An 18,398-nucleotide genomic window follows, 5' to 3' on the forward strand; every position below is an offset into this window, starting at 1 on the left:
GTCAAAAGTTCATACCCAAGGACCTAGAAGGCCACACAAGGCCTCAAGTTCCCCACCCCTGGTATGCAGTCCTGGAAATGGAGGTTTCTCGCAGGCTAATGCTGAGGAAGCCTAAGTTCTAGAAGAGCTTGCCAACACTGGAATTGAGTAAGGTCCCGGAGATCAGCCGAGCATGTGTCCTCTTAGGATGACACTAAGTTCAAAGAGGCTCCTCACCAGACCATTAAGTAGTAAGATTACATTTTTTTCAACTGTAGCATTGGCTAAGTCAGAAAGATGTTATGGCCTATGAAGGTGAAATTATATATCCCCCAAAGTACTAAAATCAGTCTCCTTGGCTACAGGTTTTCATGATAGTGATTTATAGTATTATGGGTATAGGCTATTATTGCTTCTTCATTGTGACTTCTCACACAAACACACATTTTTATAGAAATTGTCACATGGTATTCGTTTTCTAAAAAGAAAAAAGAAAAACCTGATAGTTTTGTCCAATGTCAGTTAGCATATAGAGAGCATGTAAAAGGATAATGGACTGAGTAAGCATAATTACGAGTTTATAGTACATTTTCACTTTATTTTAAACATACTTTGCATGATATAAAAATATTGATCACAGTGAGCTTTAACAATTGTTATTGCTAGAAACAGGAATGCTGCACAATATTTTTAGTGGAAATAAATTATATAGTCATTATCTTTTTTAAAAATCACAAAGAAGAAAAAACCTAGGCTGTTTGGTCATTGGCAGAAAATGGGTCCTTAAATGAGTTCTTTACGCAAGTGAGCCCCATCCACAGTGTTCAGGAAAAATCAGTTGTGTCTTTATCATGGCCCCAACAAGGTCTCTGTTTATCAAGAGTTCCAAATGATAGCAATACAGTCTGATTTTCATCATAGAAAACTGTATGCTCAACTGGCAGATGATGCTGTTTACTAGTTCATATGTGGTCTTTTCCAATGTGAAGGTACACAACGACATACTTCTTCACTGAATGAAAATCTTGGCTCACAACGCTTCACTTTACCCAGACATGGTAGTCTGTAACAACTAGGGGAAAAAAAGCAGAAGGAAAAAAATACCTTGGTTAAAAACAGTGAATATTTACTCATATTATTTACTCATATTATTCCTGTCAAAAATCATATTCAGATCACAAATATTTCATTAATATTATCAAACTTAAAAGAGAAGGGGAGAACTCTACCCAAAGTATTAGAAGACGACTTAATGACTAGAAGGATGTTAATGAAAACCCACATGGTGAGTACATTATGAAAATCAAATTTTTTTGAAGTACAACTCTATTTTGTAATGATAGTACCACGTAACAGAATTTAGGAAAGGAAATATTTAAGGGCTTCTGATTTACTGTGACCACATAATCATGGCAAAATTTGCAGGAATTTGGGGACTGGAACGAACCCCAGGCTTTTATGTGTTCTAACAGAGTCATTCTGTGACTTGGTGAACAGCCACACTCTCCCTCCTCTCCTCCAGTAAGCAGATGGCTGCAGGATGTCTCCCAGCAATCCTCCCCACACCCTTCCACCATGATCTTCATGGGAAAAACATAAAACAAGGAGGAACAGGATTTAGGGAGAAGAATAAGAACTCTACTTTTTTGTTTTACATAATGGAGAAAGTAGGAACCTCCACTCCAAATTACAAGAAAAAAGTTTGTGGGATGGATAGAAAAACAGAATCCCAAAATATACTGTTTAAACAGGAGAAATTCAGAGAATTTAATTTGTATCAAAATGTAAATATTCCTCTAAAAACTATTATCCTCACAAATTCACAAAAAACCAACTTGACATTGATGATAATGAATAAAAAAATACAAATACAAATATTAACAGAGATTAACAAGGACATTACATTATGCTTAAAGCTTACATTCAAAAGAACATCCTATTTTAATTACAAATATACCTTTGTGTTGTAAAATGTGTAAAGACAACTTTGCAATTTTATGAGAACTAATCTTTAAAAATATATGTAGCAGTAGTGGGAAATTTTGACAAATGGGAAGCCATTCAGTTAGTTTATCAGTCAATATACATTGGGCAAGCACCATACAATAAAAATCTGATGGCCTGAGAGTTGAACAGGAGGAAGAGAGTAGGCTGTATCACATTTGGGAAATCACATAATGATCTCAAGTTTCTTCCTGACACAAAAGCCCATCTGTTCAACACCTATATTCTCTCTGTTATGCTATATGGTTATAAATCATAGCCTGGGTAACCACAACCACTGAAGCAACAGAATTAGGGGTGACTCAAAGGACAATGGTTTGACTTAGGTTTAAGCAGTTTACTCCTCATTTCCATTGACTATATATTCATATGCATAAATCATTCAACAAGTACCTGTCATGCTCCTACTTGGTTCTAAGCATTGGGTGAAGCTTTGGGGAAACAAATAAAAGAATGAAAAGGTCCTCATCCCTAAAGGAGCTTATAAGGGGACATACACATACATACAGAATATCTACCAAATAAAATTTGGAGAGAAAATACTAGAGCTCAGGGTATCCAGAATGGTTTCATGTAACAGATTAAGTGATGCATGTCTGAGCTGAATCTTGAAGGAATCAATGCATTCTAAGAGTTGGAGGTGAGGAGAGAGTACATTCTAAATACAGGGGCCAGCCATTGCAGAGGCATGCAAGATGGATTATCACGTGAGAGAAGCTGCAACGAGACCAATTAGGCTAAATCACAGAATAAGAGAACAGTTATTATATGTAATAAGACTGGAAAGGTATTTTAGGACCAATTTATAAAAGGTTTTGGAGGCTAAACAGAAGAGCTGGTATTTGTTATCCTAGAGGCAATGGAAAGTCACTGGAATTGATTGAGTACCAGAGTGACATAGTTGTCAGATCTACATTTTTGGAAAGTTGTTTGGCAGCTGTGGGAGTGGAGGATAAATTGGAACTGGAAGACATAAAATTCAGGGAGACCAATTAGGAGAGTGCTGTAATATGTAGTTGAAATAATGAGGGTCTTAACTAAGTAGCCATGTGAATACAGCGAAGGGGCCAAATGTGAAAGCTATTATGAAAGGGAAACTTCATCAAAGATAGTAGGAAGGATAAGTATGACTGGATAAGAAAATGGGATGGTCATACATATGTTAATCATAAGGAAAACAGTCATCTAAAGTATTTTACTGGTATTCACAACATTTATTTTTTTTCAACTTAGAAGATGGTTTTCAGTGTGATGAGTAGATCCTCTGTGGTAAAAAAATGAATAGATTTCAATTTATACCAGTAGAGGAAGTATTCACATTGACAGGATAACAGGCCAATCAAAGTATCACAATGATATTTGGATATTTTCACTCTATTTTATCACACAATGACAAATCTAATGAAATATGAATGAGAAAGAATTATAGAACTAAAGGAGAAATCAATGGGAAATGAAAAAAAGATATATATATATTTCCAACTATACATGGAACATATTGCTGGGTTTACAATAAAAACCCTATGACAAAAAAAGAAAAAGAAAGAGAAATTTAGTTGAGCTTCAACTTAAAAACAAAACATAGAAAATGAATGAATCAGTATATGAAGGAAAAAAGAATAATGGTATAGATGGAGACTAATTGAAAAATTTTTTAAATGGTATAAAATAGAAAACTAAGAGGTTTTTAAAGAAACTCAAACCAATTGTTAACCAAGTAGCAAATCTATTTTTTAAGAGAGAAAACTCCAATTTACTAACACTAAAATGAGAGAAAAATGTCAATGAAAACATAAATTGGGAAAATTATCAGTAACTCTAACATATAGCTCAATGCTAATAAAAGAAATAGCATATTTAATCTCATTTGTTTTGATGAGAAAAAACCCAAATAAATGAAAGAAATTACAACAGACAGCACTGATGGGTTTGCTTCTGCCAAGTTAAAATTGTACAAAGTGGAACAGTTGATCAAGAATTGTACCTGAATTCAAGAAGATGTGAATTCAACTGTCACCTTTGCCATATGTTGGCTGCTTGACTCTACCCAAGTCAAATTTAACTTTTAGTGCTCCCAGGCAACTAGGACAATAAGTTATGGAGGGAGTACTGATCTGCATTGGTAGATGAAGTTCCCTTCTAGGAATTCCCTCTACTAATGAAATCATTGGTCTACTCCTGCCATTCCTCCTCCAAGTAAAATTTTGCATGACCAAAAAGTCTTAAAAAGAAAAACAAATATCAGATTGGGGGAAATGTTGGTAATAAATATATCAAATAGCAATGAGGACAGAAGATGTAGAAAGATAGCATGACACGGTGTATAGAGAGATCGATCAGGTCTCTAAAATCTGGTTCAGGTAGCTTCTGAGGCAATCTGTGTTACATGGGCCAACTTGCTTAATCTCTAAAGGTAACTTGTAAGTTGCAGAGAAAGTACCAAGTCACCATAACGGTAAGAATTTTTCTCCTTAGAGAATTCTCTGTAATGACAATTTCTATTCCTAGCCCTCTCACTATAACAGTTAAAGTTCTGACACCCAAAACTTATAAGAACTGATATACATCTATAGGAATATCAAATTTTTAAGTGGAAATAGTAAAACATAAACAGGTAATTTTTGAAGGAAGAAATACAAATTGTCAAAAACCACATGAGAAACTATTGAATTCTTTAATCATCAGGAAAATCTAAAGCAAGACAACTTTAAGATGTAAGTTTAAACACATTAAATAAGTAGAGATAATTTTAAATTATATAAGCTATTGTAGAGAAATCCTCTAACTTGTTATTGGTGAGGGAGCACAGACTGATGTACATTTTTTGGAGCATCAAGTGACAATGTATAATAAAAGACACAAAACTGATCAGAGGAACGTTTAATCCTATGGTCCTATTATTTGCACTTTATCCTAAAGTTACAATTGAAAGAAAAAAAGAACTTATCTGTTTAAAAATATACATAGCTAGAGACTTTATTTTTAATAATGTAAAAATGGAACTAACCTACATAGCCTACAATTAGAGAATGATTGAATAAGTTATAGAACATTAGTATAGCGGAATGTTATAGTGTCATAAAAATGATCAATGTAAAAATACAAGGTAATATGGAAAAACATATGAAGTAAAAGTGAAATTATATGTATGTAATTAGATTAGATATAGATAGATTACAATTATATTTTAAGACCAAAAGACACACACACACATATTCCATTTAGACAAAATGTAAATAATTCAAATTTTAGGGTTTTCAATGATTTCCTGCATAAACTTCTGCTCCCAGGCCTTGTCACACAGTGTGGAGGTAACTGTGTTCTTAAAGGTTGTGACAGAGGAGTATACACTCACTCAAGTACTCTTCATCCTGGAACATCACTGGAACCCTGGAATTCACACCTCAGCAGTACTCTATGACCCTTCTGATTACTGGAAGGATCTTCCTAGGACCTCCATTTAAGTTATGTGGCACCCAGGTCAGTCTTCTCTTTATATCTCCTCTGGCTGGGGTCCAAACAACTCCATCCCACCTGTTCCTCCCCTCCACTTCTCTTATCCTTTTCAGCAATTCCTTGAGGACAGAAACTACCTTTTTTGTTTGTATTTAAATTCCCATTTATCACAGTTTCCAACAAGTGTTAGAGCCTAATAAATCCTCCTTGACAGACTGGCTTTGAAGTTGTCCTGTGCAAGAAAGGCTATGAGTGTAATCCCATTGACAGATTGAATCTCTTAACCAAGGACCAATTAATTAAATACACACAGATTGATTAGCCAAGTGGTCCTCTAGTTGAAGAAAAAAAAAATTGGCCTTGCCAACACATCCTAAAAACAGGAAAATTTCAAAAGGCCTTCAGGTTCATGAAGTCCCTTTATCATTCCATAGTGATCCGTAGTGATGGAGTAGCCATTCAAAAACAGAAAAGGTTACAAATTACTATTAATCACATAATTTTTAGGCTGTCTATAAACTTGAATTTAGGTATTGATACTCTAAATGTAAGATACTTGTTCAATTACCAATAAAGTAAGATATTACTGGAAAAACTGAACAATAGGAGTAGTAATATATTTGCAAGAAACTAACCAAAACATTGGGTAGTTGGGTGGCACAGAGTTCTAGGTCTGGAGTCAGGAAGACACATCTTCTGGAATTTAAATCCAGCCTCAAACAGTTACTAGCTGTGTGACCCTGGGCAAGTCACTTAACCCTGTTTGCCTCCATTTCCTCATCTGTAAAATGAGTTGGAGAAGTAAATGGCAAACCACTCCGGTATCTTTGCCAAAGAAAATACCTAATGGAATGGCTGAGCAAGTTATGGTATGTGAATGTAATGGATTACTATTGTGGTATAAGAAATGATAAACAGGAAGGCTTCAGAGAGGTCTGGAAGGACTTACATGAACTGATGCTGAGTGAAAGGAGAACATTGTACACTGTAGCAACCACAGTGTGGGAGGAATTTTTCTGGTAGACTTAGTCCTTCACAGCAATGCAAGGACCTAAAACATTCCCAATGGAATCTTGAAGCTAAATGCCATTCACATCCAGAGAAAGAACTGTGGAATTGGATTTCAGAATGAAGCAGAATATTTTCTCTTGTGTTATGTTTTGTTTTGGTTTTTCTCATGGTTTCTCACATTCATTTTAATTCTTCTGTGCAACATGACTAATGTGAAAATATGTTTAATAAGAATGCACATGTATAAGCCATATAAGATTACTCATTCTCTGGGGAGGGAAGGAGAGAAGATCTAATACTTATGGAAGCGATTGTAGAAAACTGAAAACAAATAAATTAATAATAAAAAAAAACGATGAATTAAAAAAACCCTAATGGGGTCATGAAAAGTTGTACATTATTGAAACCATTGAGCAATAAAAAACCAAAAGATTAAAAAAAAAACTGGCTGAAGTGAAGGATTGTTCATATCTCCTTGGAAATGCAAAATACTTTTTAGAGTTGACTTCGTCATATATCCAACGGCAGTAAGAAACATTTCTTTTCAACTGGTACTATGAACAGGGCTTTTGATCTGGATTTTGAATTCTGTCTTAGAAACTTATTAACTGTGTGAACACGGACTGAATTGTTTTAACCATCCTATGCCTCAGTTTCCTCATGTATAATATATGGATTCTACTAGCACCCAATTCACAGGATTGGTGTAAGGATCAGATGAGATAATATGTAAAGTACTTTGCAAAGCTTAAAGTGAAATGTAAATGCTAGATATTATTATCTTCATGGGACACAGTGATTCTGTCTTCCAGCACTTGAGATGAGCACAAATTAAAAAAATGATCATAAGACATCACATGAAGGAGAAGAGACAGAATATTTTATAAAGAAGTTCATTAAAATCTTGTGAACCAAATCAAGACACACTTTCACACTTGATGACTTCAATATGAAAGTGAACACAAGGAAGGATGTTGAAATACATAAGGCAGTAACAGTTTTAATTTAAGAAAAGAAAGGTCAAAGAGTTGTAGACTATTCAGAAGCCTCATATCCATGTATCATGGATGCTTTCTTGCAGAAGAGACAGGATTCTTGGGGACCTCCTTACCTTTATTATATTCCTATAGAATTTTAACATTTACATGATGATTTCTACATATTCTTTTGCTTGATTTATTACATATTAATGCGTGTGAAGTGCAAACAGATGTCTTTGATCAACAGCATTTTTGAAAAAAAAACTGTATCTATTGCTATTTGCTATCTTAAAAAGAAAGGAATCCTAAAGGCAAACATGGCTTTTCAATCACTGAAAATCATCTGTTGCTAAGTATCCATGTGATCCTAAGCAAGTCATTTAATCTCTCTGAGTTTTGGCTTTGTCTGTTGTAAAATAATGTGTGGTTGGGCAAGGTGATTTCTAAGGGACTTTGAAGCTATAGCATTCCATGATTATACTCTCAAATATGCATATGTAATAACAGTCATATTTTTTAAGCAGTAATAAATTGAGGAATGGAAAAATATCAGTAGATCCAGAAGATCTTAACTAGTTTTGCCACTGATTTGAGTAAATGTAATATCAGGTGAGTTCATTACTATGTAGGGGGTCAGAAGATTAAAAAAAGTTGCCATGTTGTCAGTAAACTGATCTACAAAAGTCCTTCTCATTTCCCTTTTCAGAAAATACATCAGGAAAAAGAGAAAAGTTTCTCAAAGTTGCCTTGAGACGTTGTTCTCCATGCTTGCACCCATATAAAAATACACATAAAAATGTTCATCTCACATGTAATAAAGAGTCATGAGTATCACTTATAACAATAAATACAATTTAATGAACTGTTCCATGGCACTGAAGTAAATAAATCTGATTTAAAAATTTTCTAATAAGTCTATAAGCAATACGTCCATTGATTAGAATATAGAGCATATGTTAACTTTTAAGGTTATTTTAAATATCCTCTGTTCTTTTATGGTTTAATTTGAAAAGAAAAAATACAGTAAATGAAATAGGAAACTAAATATGTGTGTGTGTTCATCCTTTGATGCCAAAGAAGACCATACCATCACAGAAATAATGACATGACTTGCATTTGACTTTGTTTTGAGTGAGGGAGGGCTGTGCAAGGTCACCAGCCTCACTTCTCCTCCAGAGCCATCTGAATCCAATGACCATTCATCAGGATGACTGGAGATGACCTAGGATGAGGCAATTGGGGTTAAGTGAATTGCCCAAGGTCACACAGCTAGTGAGTGTCAAATGTCCGAGGTGAGATTTGAACTCAAGTCTTCCTGACTCCTGCACTGGTGCTCTATCCACTGTACCACCTAGCTGCCCCCAACCAAAGAAATAAAGGCAATTAATCTGAGAGTCTGATTTGGATCTACTGTACATTGAGTACATTTGTGGAAAATAATTTTTAAGCCAGCAAAGGGAAATTGATATAATCTATTTAAATGGACTTATTACTTCAAGCATTAACAAAAATATATATACATAGTGGTGTATAAGCTACTTTGAAGTTCACTGAAAAAAATAAAGGATGCAATTATATACAAGTATAAATCAAGATATTTTTGTGGAATTTTTCTATTAAGAGACTGACAGTTGTTAATGTAAGGATGAAATTTGATTAGAGAAGGTAAAAGATAAGATAGAAAATCAGGGTAATAGCGCAGAAAAGCTCTTTCTCAGTGGTTCTTGTAATAGCTCAACAATGGCTATTTATTTGGTAAAAAGAAATAATAAAGATAGATAAAATTGCTTAACCATTGACAGAAAAAAGAAACTCAGTGAAGATAATTATAAGCTTATGTCTACTAACTTAATAGCCATCAGCGAAATGTATTAAAATGAAGAGATTTGACTTTTTAACTTTAAAAAATAGTAATGTTGACCTCCTGTGGCCCACTTATTAGATGATATATATGGTCAAATCATACAGGATGGTCAGGCGTGAAAGGGTTGCAACCTGAATCACTAAAAGGGAACATCCAGATTGATGAGAACACCCAAAACAGTACATTTTTTACACAGTTGTTGTAATGGAGACTCAAAAATATAATTTTTTTCATGAAGGATATTTATGGGGAAAACCGCATACTAACACTAAAAAGCATTCCTAAAAAGATATTTCTCATCAATTTATTTTGTGGAAGGGAATTTTTTTTAAAGCATGTCTGCTATTGTCATTCATACAAATTTATTCTGAAAATGCAGATGATATACTGTGCCAAATAGCTGTTTTGCCAATTAATGGCATTCTCTGATAACTGGCAGTAAATCAGGGTAAGTTTCAGGTTTCCACAGATTGCTTTCTAAATCCTTTTAAATGATGCTTTTTCATGTAAATAGTAATGATTTATTCCTATAATTTTACTAAAATTTTGATTCTAGCCTTCAGCTTTTAGATACTACACTATAATGTCACATACTGAAGTATTATCAGTGTTTTCCTTCCTAGAGCAATTTGAATGTGCTTATTTCATGCTGTTATGCATGAGGTTCATTTTGGGGACAGTAATGGCCTTATAGAACTGGAAGTCTTATATGCTACTTACATGTCTGCAAGCTGGTTCAGTGGATGCTCAAGCATGTGCCACTTGAATTCAATGCATGAGGTCAGTAATAAAGACAATGAAAACAGAGCAGTTCACCCATCAACAGTAAAGTTCTAGCTTGTTTGATGTTTTTAATGCGACATAGCCTTAATTTGCTTGACAGCTAAACAAAGGGTTTAAACAGAATTCTGAAGTACTTCTGGTTTAAGAAGATAAAAAATGACAAATTCTACATGGGCACTTTTTTTTTAATGGTTGGATCTTGTCCAGTATAAACGAAAACTGTAACAGGCAATCAGGTTCTCTGGCTCCCACAGATTCTTCAGTAAGCATTTAACTTACTCTTTTAAAAAAATTGAGTTAATTTTGTGAATACATTAATTCAGGAATATTTCTACTAAGGTTGTTGCTCAGTTCCAACTTTTCATACCCCTGTATGGGGTTTTCTTGGCAAAGATACTGGAGTGGTTTGCCATTTCCTTCTCCAGTCCATTGAAGCAAACAGAGGTTGAGTGACTTGCCCAAGATCACAGAGCTAGTAAGTGAAGTCAAGTCTTTTTGCCTTTAGGTCCAACCCTTTATCCCCTGAGCCACCTAGCTACCTTCTTCTAGGGTAATGCTAAATAAGCCACTACTTTAATTATCTGTTTCAAGAGAGTCAATACAGTCATTAGTTAACACCAATTCTCTTGGCTATTTTCCTTTAGACTCACCCTGTCTCAGTCACTCAGAATGAGCAGTTTATATCCAAGAAGAATGAAATTATTGAGTGTTAACAAGCAAGAAGCTAACAAGAGCTCTTAGACTAGATGTCCACTGAAGTTATTCCCTGTTCTGGAACCATGATCTTATGAGACATTAGGTTTTGATGTTTTATTACCTAAATATGCTAAACATAGCAACTTTCCTAAACTTTCTCTGTATTTCTGATTTGTTATTCATTCACTTATAAACCTAGTCACTGTGATTACAAAGCAATACTCCAAGGATGGTGATGGATTTAGTCAGCTGGAAGGCATTTTATTAGCTTCTAATTCATCAGTGTTGATGAATCTTTCCAAAGAATTATTTGGTTTCCTATAAGGCAGACATTACTTCTTTCCACTGAATAGACAGAGAGAGCCATGAGCAGGAAGAAAATATCAATTTCATATGATTTCCATTCAAAACACTAAAAGGAATGAAGGTGAAAACCTCCCCACTGGAAATGACTGATCTTATATAGGTGAATGGAGGAGAAAATGTTATAAGAAATTCTCAAAGGATGCATTGAAAGTAAGTGGGGGAGGCAGACAAAGTACATTACTACAGCAATTTTATAAGGCCATTATTATAGACTTATGGTGGATAAAAAGCAATTTAAGTTTCACAATCCTGCTACTTAAACTAATTCTTAACTTCTTAATGAGAAAAAGTTGTACACCTATTGCAAGACTTCAATGGTCAGAGAAAATAAATTGCAATGAGCCATGGTAAAAGTAAGTGAAAAAAATGTATGTTTTATCTTGAAAGCCCTTCATAAATAAAATTATTCTTATGATGTTAATTTGTACCCATTTTTACAGGCATATTCATTGATGTAAGGGTGATAGTGGTATAATGGTAAGAGAATTTGAAGATCTTCCCTCACCATGTGACTTGCTTTGAGTTTTGGCCCAGCTTATGGCTCGAGTCACAGGAAGCTGATGATGAGAGGAGCTTGTTGAATGAGTGCAGCATGAAGGGTGCTGCAGAGATAGAGTGAGGCAGAGCTGGGAGAGAGAGCAGGCAGAGCAGAGCAGAGCGACTAATATGAGAGAGAGAGGGCGTGATTTTGCCTAAGGGAGCTTGTTTGTGGGGAGGCCTGAAGGAGGGAAGGCCATGCTCTCAGCATTGTAAGGTGTATAGATGTCTTTGTTACTTTGATGGATTTGGCTTTCTGGTATCTGAATAAGTATTTTGGTTTTGTCTTTGAGGAAGAGAGTTTATATTTTGCGAATTTACCCTGGAAATACATATGTATATCCATAGTGGCTGCTGTGGGTATCACATTGGTGGTACAAGTGGGAAAAAACACAGGCTTAGAGATAGAAGACCTGGATTCACCTTTCAGTTCCACCACTTATCTGCAAGACCATGAGCAAATCACTTAGCTTTGTTGAGTCTCAATTTTTTTCGTTTGTAAAATGAGGATGACAATTATAATACTTACTTTCATGGGTTGGTGGAAGAAAAGTGTTTTTTAAATTGGGAAATATATATCTGGGGGTCTGCCACCTTTCAGTGCTTCCAAGGCTGTGTGACCTAGGGCGAGGTTCATTCACTGCCCTCTTGGTATGAGCTCTCTATGCTTGTTTCTTTGAAGCCTAAGCTCATGTTCCATCTTCTAGATGAAATCTTTGCTGATTTCCCAGTTTCCAGTGTCTTCCTCCTCCCCCAGATACATTTTACTTCTGTCTTTGTCTTTTATATTCTTATATATGTATATGTTGTCTCTCCCAGATAGAATAAAAGCACCATGAGGGCAAGGACTTTTGTGTGTGTGTGTGTGTGTGTGTGTGTGTGTGTGTGTGTATGTCTCCTTAGCATAGTACCTGGCAAATAGTAGGCTTTAATAAATGGTTGTGGATTAACTAATTAATTGATCCTAGCTGCACTGCCTTAAACAGAAGGTGTTGGATCCTTCTAGATTGCCCAACCCTATCATAATCTATTCACTACAAAAACTTAAATATCTTCACCAACTAGACCCTATCTTTTGAGATTGTTGAGTTGTTTTAGTCATGTCTGACTCTATATGATCCTGTTTGGGGTTATCTTGGCAAAGAAACTGGAGTGGTTTGCCATTTCCTTCTCTACTTCATTTTGCAGTTGAGGAACTGAGGTAAATTGAGTGAAGTGACTTAGCCAGGGTGACACAGCTAGTAAGTATCTGAGGCTGGATCTGAACTCAGGTCCTCTTGACTCCAGGGCTGGTGCTCTATCTACTGTGCTACCTAGCTGCCCTAAGCCCTATCAGCAACAGGCAACTCCCAGTCTTGTGTCGGTCAGAAAATTCCAGCAACACCATCTTAAACTGCATGTACTTATCCCTTCAGACCAAAGTGATACACGTATTTTTCCATATGATATAGTAGATTCAGCTCTCAATAGCCTAATCAAATCTTCTAACCATTCAACCTATCATTCCATGGAGTGATCATTCAAATCACTGGCTAAAGGACCTGACAAGACCTCAGAGTTATTATCTATCTTCACTCCCAGACTCAGTCCCATTTGGAATGGATGCCAACTGTTTTCTTTCCGGGTTAGGCTAAGGAATGGGTTCTTAACCTGGGATCCATAGATCCCTAAAGGGTTTGTAAATAGACTTTGGAGAGTCTATGAACTTGTATGGGGAAAAAACAATGTTTTTTCAATGTAATTTATTCCCTATGTAATACTCTGTATTTTGTTTTATGCACTTAAAAACATTATTCTGAAATGAAATTCTTAGGCTTTATCAGTCTAATAAAGGTGTCCATGACACTAAAAAATATTAAGAACCTCTGGGATAGAGTGTGTGTTCAAATTTTCTTGCCAGACATGTGTATCCCACAATAAGCCATCTCCTCTTCTGGCTCAGTACAAGATTTCTTCTAGATAAATGTAGGGAATTCTTTTCTGGACTCATAACTTTCCAAGAACTCTGAATTGGAAAGAGACTGTTTCTGTTATCATGGCTTAAGCATGCCTGTTTATCTGTCTGTCTCCTCTGGGCTCCAAAAGCCTATATCTCTTCTTTTTTGATTTATTTTTTTAAATTAACAAGCACTTGTTTTCTCTTCCTATACTTCCCACTCCACACTTTTAAAAAAAGAAAACAAAACCATTTTAAAACAAATATTTATCACAAAGCAAAACAAATTCTCTCACTGGCCACATCCAAAAATACCATACCCTTTCTTACTCAACCAGTGAAACAGTCTAACCTAATAAATTCCTATGAACCATAAAACATCTCCCTCCATCTCTTCTAGGACTTGGGTCTTTTCTTATTATTCCTGTGCTAGGAATTGGAGTCTCCCTGAAATTCCCCCCTTATATGCATACCCCTGCTATGTTTTTTCAGGCCTTTCTGATACCAATGGCTAATGTTTGCCTGGATCTTGAACTATAATTTTCTGATTAAGTCATTCCTGCAGCAAGAGAAGAAATTACATGTGATTTGAGAAAAGTGCATCAATATTGGAAAGATTCGGATGCTCTTACCTGCAGTTCTGTTGCCGAAACTTCTTTCCTTTTGATAAACATCTACTGGCAGATTCTGTACATTCACAAGTACATTTTCCAGGATTTAGTGGCAGACTCCTTGGACAGCTTTTCTTGCACACACACTGACATGTGTTTTCATCAAATTCCCTGTTGGCTCCACATGAGCTGGGTAGAAGTTTGTTTTTGCACACACATTGGCACGAGTTACTGTCCAGTTCTTTGTGGGGTCCACAGCTTGAAGGCTGAAGTCCTCCTTTGCATACACACTGACAGGTTTCTTCATCTAATTCTTTGTTGGGTCCACAGATATCATGGAATCCTTCTGAAGCATCTAGGGAAAGGACAGACAAAAACACTGTAAGGATACCTTCTTTTGTTCTGGGAAAGGGATGAAGAATACCTTAGTTCACCTTGGAAAGAGGTGCCATTTTCTACAAAAAAATTTTTTTTTAAATGTTCCTCACCAACATTAAAAAATAGTAATAATAAAAATCCTTATGATCAAATCTTTTAAAGAATCAAATAACAAAGCTATTTTAAAATTTCCTGTCTAGCTTTAATTTGATTTTTAAAAGATGTTCTATTTCATTAAATATTTCCCAATTACTTGTTCAAAAATTAACATTCATTTAAAAAGTATGAGTTCCAAATTCTCTCCTTCCTATTCCTCCCTAAGAAGGCAAGCAATATGATATTGAATACACTCATGAAGTAATACAAAACATATTTCCATATTAGCCATGTTGCAAAAGAAAACACACACACACAAACTAAGAAAAATAAAGTAAAAAAGGTGTGCTTAAATCTGCATCCAGAGTTCATCAGTTCTTTCTCTGGAGGTGGATAGCATTTTTCATTATGAGTCCTTGGGACATTTTTGAACCACTGTCTAAATCAGAGTTTTAACTATAATTTGAAATCAATTTATGTTAACAAAAAAGCACAGTAGAATCTGCGCGAATCTTTAGAAAGCCATTTTGCTTACCACCGTCTCCAACACTGGAGGAGAAAATGAAATCTTGCTGAGCCAGGCATCTGCAGATGTGATTGTTCCAGATATGATTTTTGGGGCAAGTCTTGTTTGTTGCATGACACCTTTGGATAACATACAGAATTTAAGGATTAAAGTAGCTATGACAGAAAAAGTTGAGAGATTGTGTACACTCTATGTAACTACTTTCAACCAGTTCAGTAATTTTATATCATGACATAAAATAAACCAGTTTCGAAAAGTAGAATACATGGAAATGTAGTTGAAATTCACATAATGGGCCATCATATAAATTCTCAGAACCTCAGTTATACTGTTTGTAAAACAAATGTCTCTCCTATCTCTCCTTCTGATTTTGGGTTTTCCCACTTTTCCCTACCTGCCTTCTCAATCTCCCTTCTGCACCTCGAACCTTGGATCATCTCCCTTCCAATGCTGCCCCCTTCTCTAGTTCGTGAGTCTTCCCCAGAACCATTTTGAGAAAAGTCCCGGGTCAGCCATCCTTGATTCCTTCCCAGCTTTGTTTCGGACTCTCTGGACTTTGCTATTATTTCCCTACATATGGATCTCTTCTCACTCCCATTTTTAAGCTCCTTTTTATATGATGTCTTCTTTCATTAGAAGGTAAGCTCCTTAAGGTTAAGGTCTACCTTTCTTTTCATGCTTTTATTTGTATCTCTAAATGTTTAGCACAATGCCTGGAAAATAGTAAGCACTCAGAAGGTAACTGAAAAAGTAGAATGTAAAGGAGTCAAAAGAGAAATGAAACAAAAACTTTCTAGGAAAATTGAAGCAGGGGAAGACTGCTTTCATTTTGTGGTGGTACATGCATTTCAAGGAAGAGAAGGATCCCAAGGAGAATCTAGAAGGATTTTGATGGGGCAATAATGAGGAATTGGGTAAGGTTAGGGTGGAGGAGAGATGTTCTGTGTAGATACATAAAGATGGATAACAGGATCACAGATTTAGAGTTGTAGAGGATGGTCATCGAGTTCAACTCTTCATTTTACAGATAAGGAAACTGAGGCTCAGAGAAGAGAAGATATTTGCTCAGGTTCACAAAGTAAGCATCTGAGGCAGGATTCAATTCAAGATCTTCCTCATAGAAAGTTTAGCATCCTCTCCCCTACACTACCCTGCCCCAGAGAGGACAGGGAGAGAACAGGAGGGTAGGATGAAATCAAAGAATATTGAGTTACCAGGTTTGTATGGACAGGAATAAAGTCAGAAAGGTAGATTAGAGTCACATTTAGGATGACCTTAAAAGGCAGGCTGATGAGCTTTTATTTTAGCCTACTGGAAGCAAGGAGCCACTGAAGGTGTTTAGGTATTAGAAAAGTCACTTAACCTTTTCAGCCCTCAACTTCTTAAGTCCTGGGCTACTGAAGGTTGATGTGAGTAAATACATAACTTTGTTAACTGAGTTCACTATAAAATTTGGTAATGTGATCTCAGCTGAGGCCTCCCTACTACATTGCAATCCTACTTCTCTAGCTGACTATCTCACACACCCCCAGTATCTGTTGCAAATCATCCACACTTTTCTCCTGCTACTTTATGCCACCCCCTTCCTGCTCTTTCTCATCAGAGAACCTCCCCTCCTACTTTACTGAGAAAATTGAGGCCTTCTGTTGGAATCTCCCTCTTTTTTTCTCCCCAATTGTATACTACAAATCACCAAGACATCATCCCTCTCCTTCCCCCAGCTCCCAACAATCATCTTCATCCTAGTCATAGAGGAAGACTGGCTCTTCTCCTTGATATCACTTGCCCCTCTGCTGTATCTTTGATCTTATCTTCTATTTCCTTTATAAGATTTTCCCCTTAAATTATCCCTTCACCGTCTCCCCAATCTTTAGTCTCTCCTTGTCAACTAGCTTCTGCCTTAGTGCTTATAAACAATCCCCAGATCTCCCACATGCTTAAAAAAATTCTCTTGGTCCTGTCATCCAATTCCCTCAACCAATATTCTGCTTATATTTCTCCTCCCTTTCACAGCCATACTCCTAGTAAAAGATACCTATGTTTGTTGCCATCACTATATTTATTACTTTTACTTCTCAGTCTTTTTCAGTTAAACTTCTGATCTCATCACTCCATTGAAAGTGATACTTCCAAAGTTAGCAATGATCTCTTAATTGCAAATCTTGTGATATTTTTTAAGTCCCTATGTTTCTTGAGCTCTCCTCTTCATTTCACATTGCTGACCACCTCCATCTCTTACATAGTCATTCCTTTCTTGTTTTTTGTGACACTGTTCTTTACTAGTTTTTCTCCTCCCAGACTGATCACTCCTTCATTCTCCTTTATTGGAACACTATCCCTCCCACACTACCTCTGGTTATACTTAGGGCTCTGTCTGAGGTTCTCCCATCTTTTCTTTCTAGACCTTCTCCTTGGTAATCTCATCAGCCTCCATGAATTCAACTTTCATCTCCAAGTATATGATGCACAACAAAGTAGGGAAACTGGTCTTTAACAATTCAGATTATCCACATCCAACATATAATTGCTAATTGCTAATAACTATTTCATTCTCCTATGGAGTCAGCCTTAAAATAAACTAAGTTACCCTATGTAAATGTAATGTACCATTCAACCTTTGTATTCAAAGGCATTAATTCAATTCAACACTAGTGTCTACCATAGTATCTTGTGAACAGTAGGAAATTAATAAGTGTCAGTTGAGTTGTCGGTTGTTGAAATGTGTATGGCATTGAATTAGACCATGGATGGGAAACCTGCAACCTTCTAGGTCCTTGGGTATGGCCTTTTGACTGAGTCCAAGTTTTACAGAACAAATCCTTTTATTAAGAGAATTTGTTCTGTGAAGTTTGGATACAGTCAAAGCTCATACTTGAAGACCTAGAGCACTACATATGGCCTTGAGGCTGCAGGTTCCCCACCTGTGAGTTAGACCCTGTAAAAAAAACAAGTAAAACAGACAGACCCTTACCATTTATAAGGTTTTAATCCAAGTGAGCAGTTTTAATTTTCATTGAGAGGCTATTATTTTCTTATGTTTATGGATAAGGAGAGACTAAAGATTAGGGAGACAGTGAAGGAATATGTTTCCTTATTTTTTTCTTATGATTAATCAACAGATAATTAACACTTAATTTTCCTTTACTACTTTTAAGAAGGTAGAATCTTAGGCAAT

General features: G+C 35.9%; 1 protein-coding gene across 2 annotated transcripts in view; it reads right to left on the bottom strand.

Moving 5' to 3' along the window:
- Positions 1 to 549: 549 nt before the first annotated feature.
- VEGFC (vascular endothelial growth factor C) overlaps positions 550 to 18,398 on the bottom strand; it is a 158,568-nt gene continuing 140,719 nt past the window's right edge. For both annotated transcript variants that reach the window (XM_072623941.1, XM_072623942.1), the window contains exons 5-7: positions 15,233 to 15,342; positions 14,245 to 14,578; positions 550 to 1,051 (exon numbers count right to left, since the gene is read on the bottom strand). In XM_072623941.1, coding sequence (XP_072480042.1) covers positions 937 to 1,051; positions 14,245 to 14,578; positions 15,233 to 15,342 — 559 coding nt within the window. In that variant the 3' untranslated portion in view covers positions 550 to 936. The remainder of the gene's footprint in view (positions 1,052 to 14,244; positions 14,579 to 15,232; positions 15,343 to 18,398) is intronic.

The sequence above is a fragment of the Notamacropus eugenii genome, chromosome 7 (genome assembly GCF_028372415.1).
Source record: "Notamacropus eugenii isolate mMacEug1 chromosome 7, mMacEug1.pri_v2, whole genome shotgun sequence".
Taxonomy (NCBI): Eukaryota; Metazoa; Chordata; class Mammalia; order Diprotodontia; family Macropodidae; genus Notamacropus; species Notamacropus eugenii.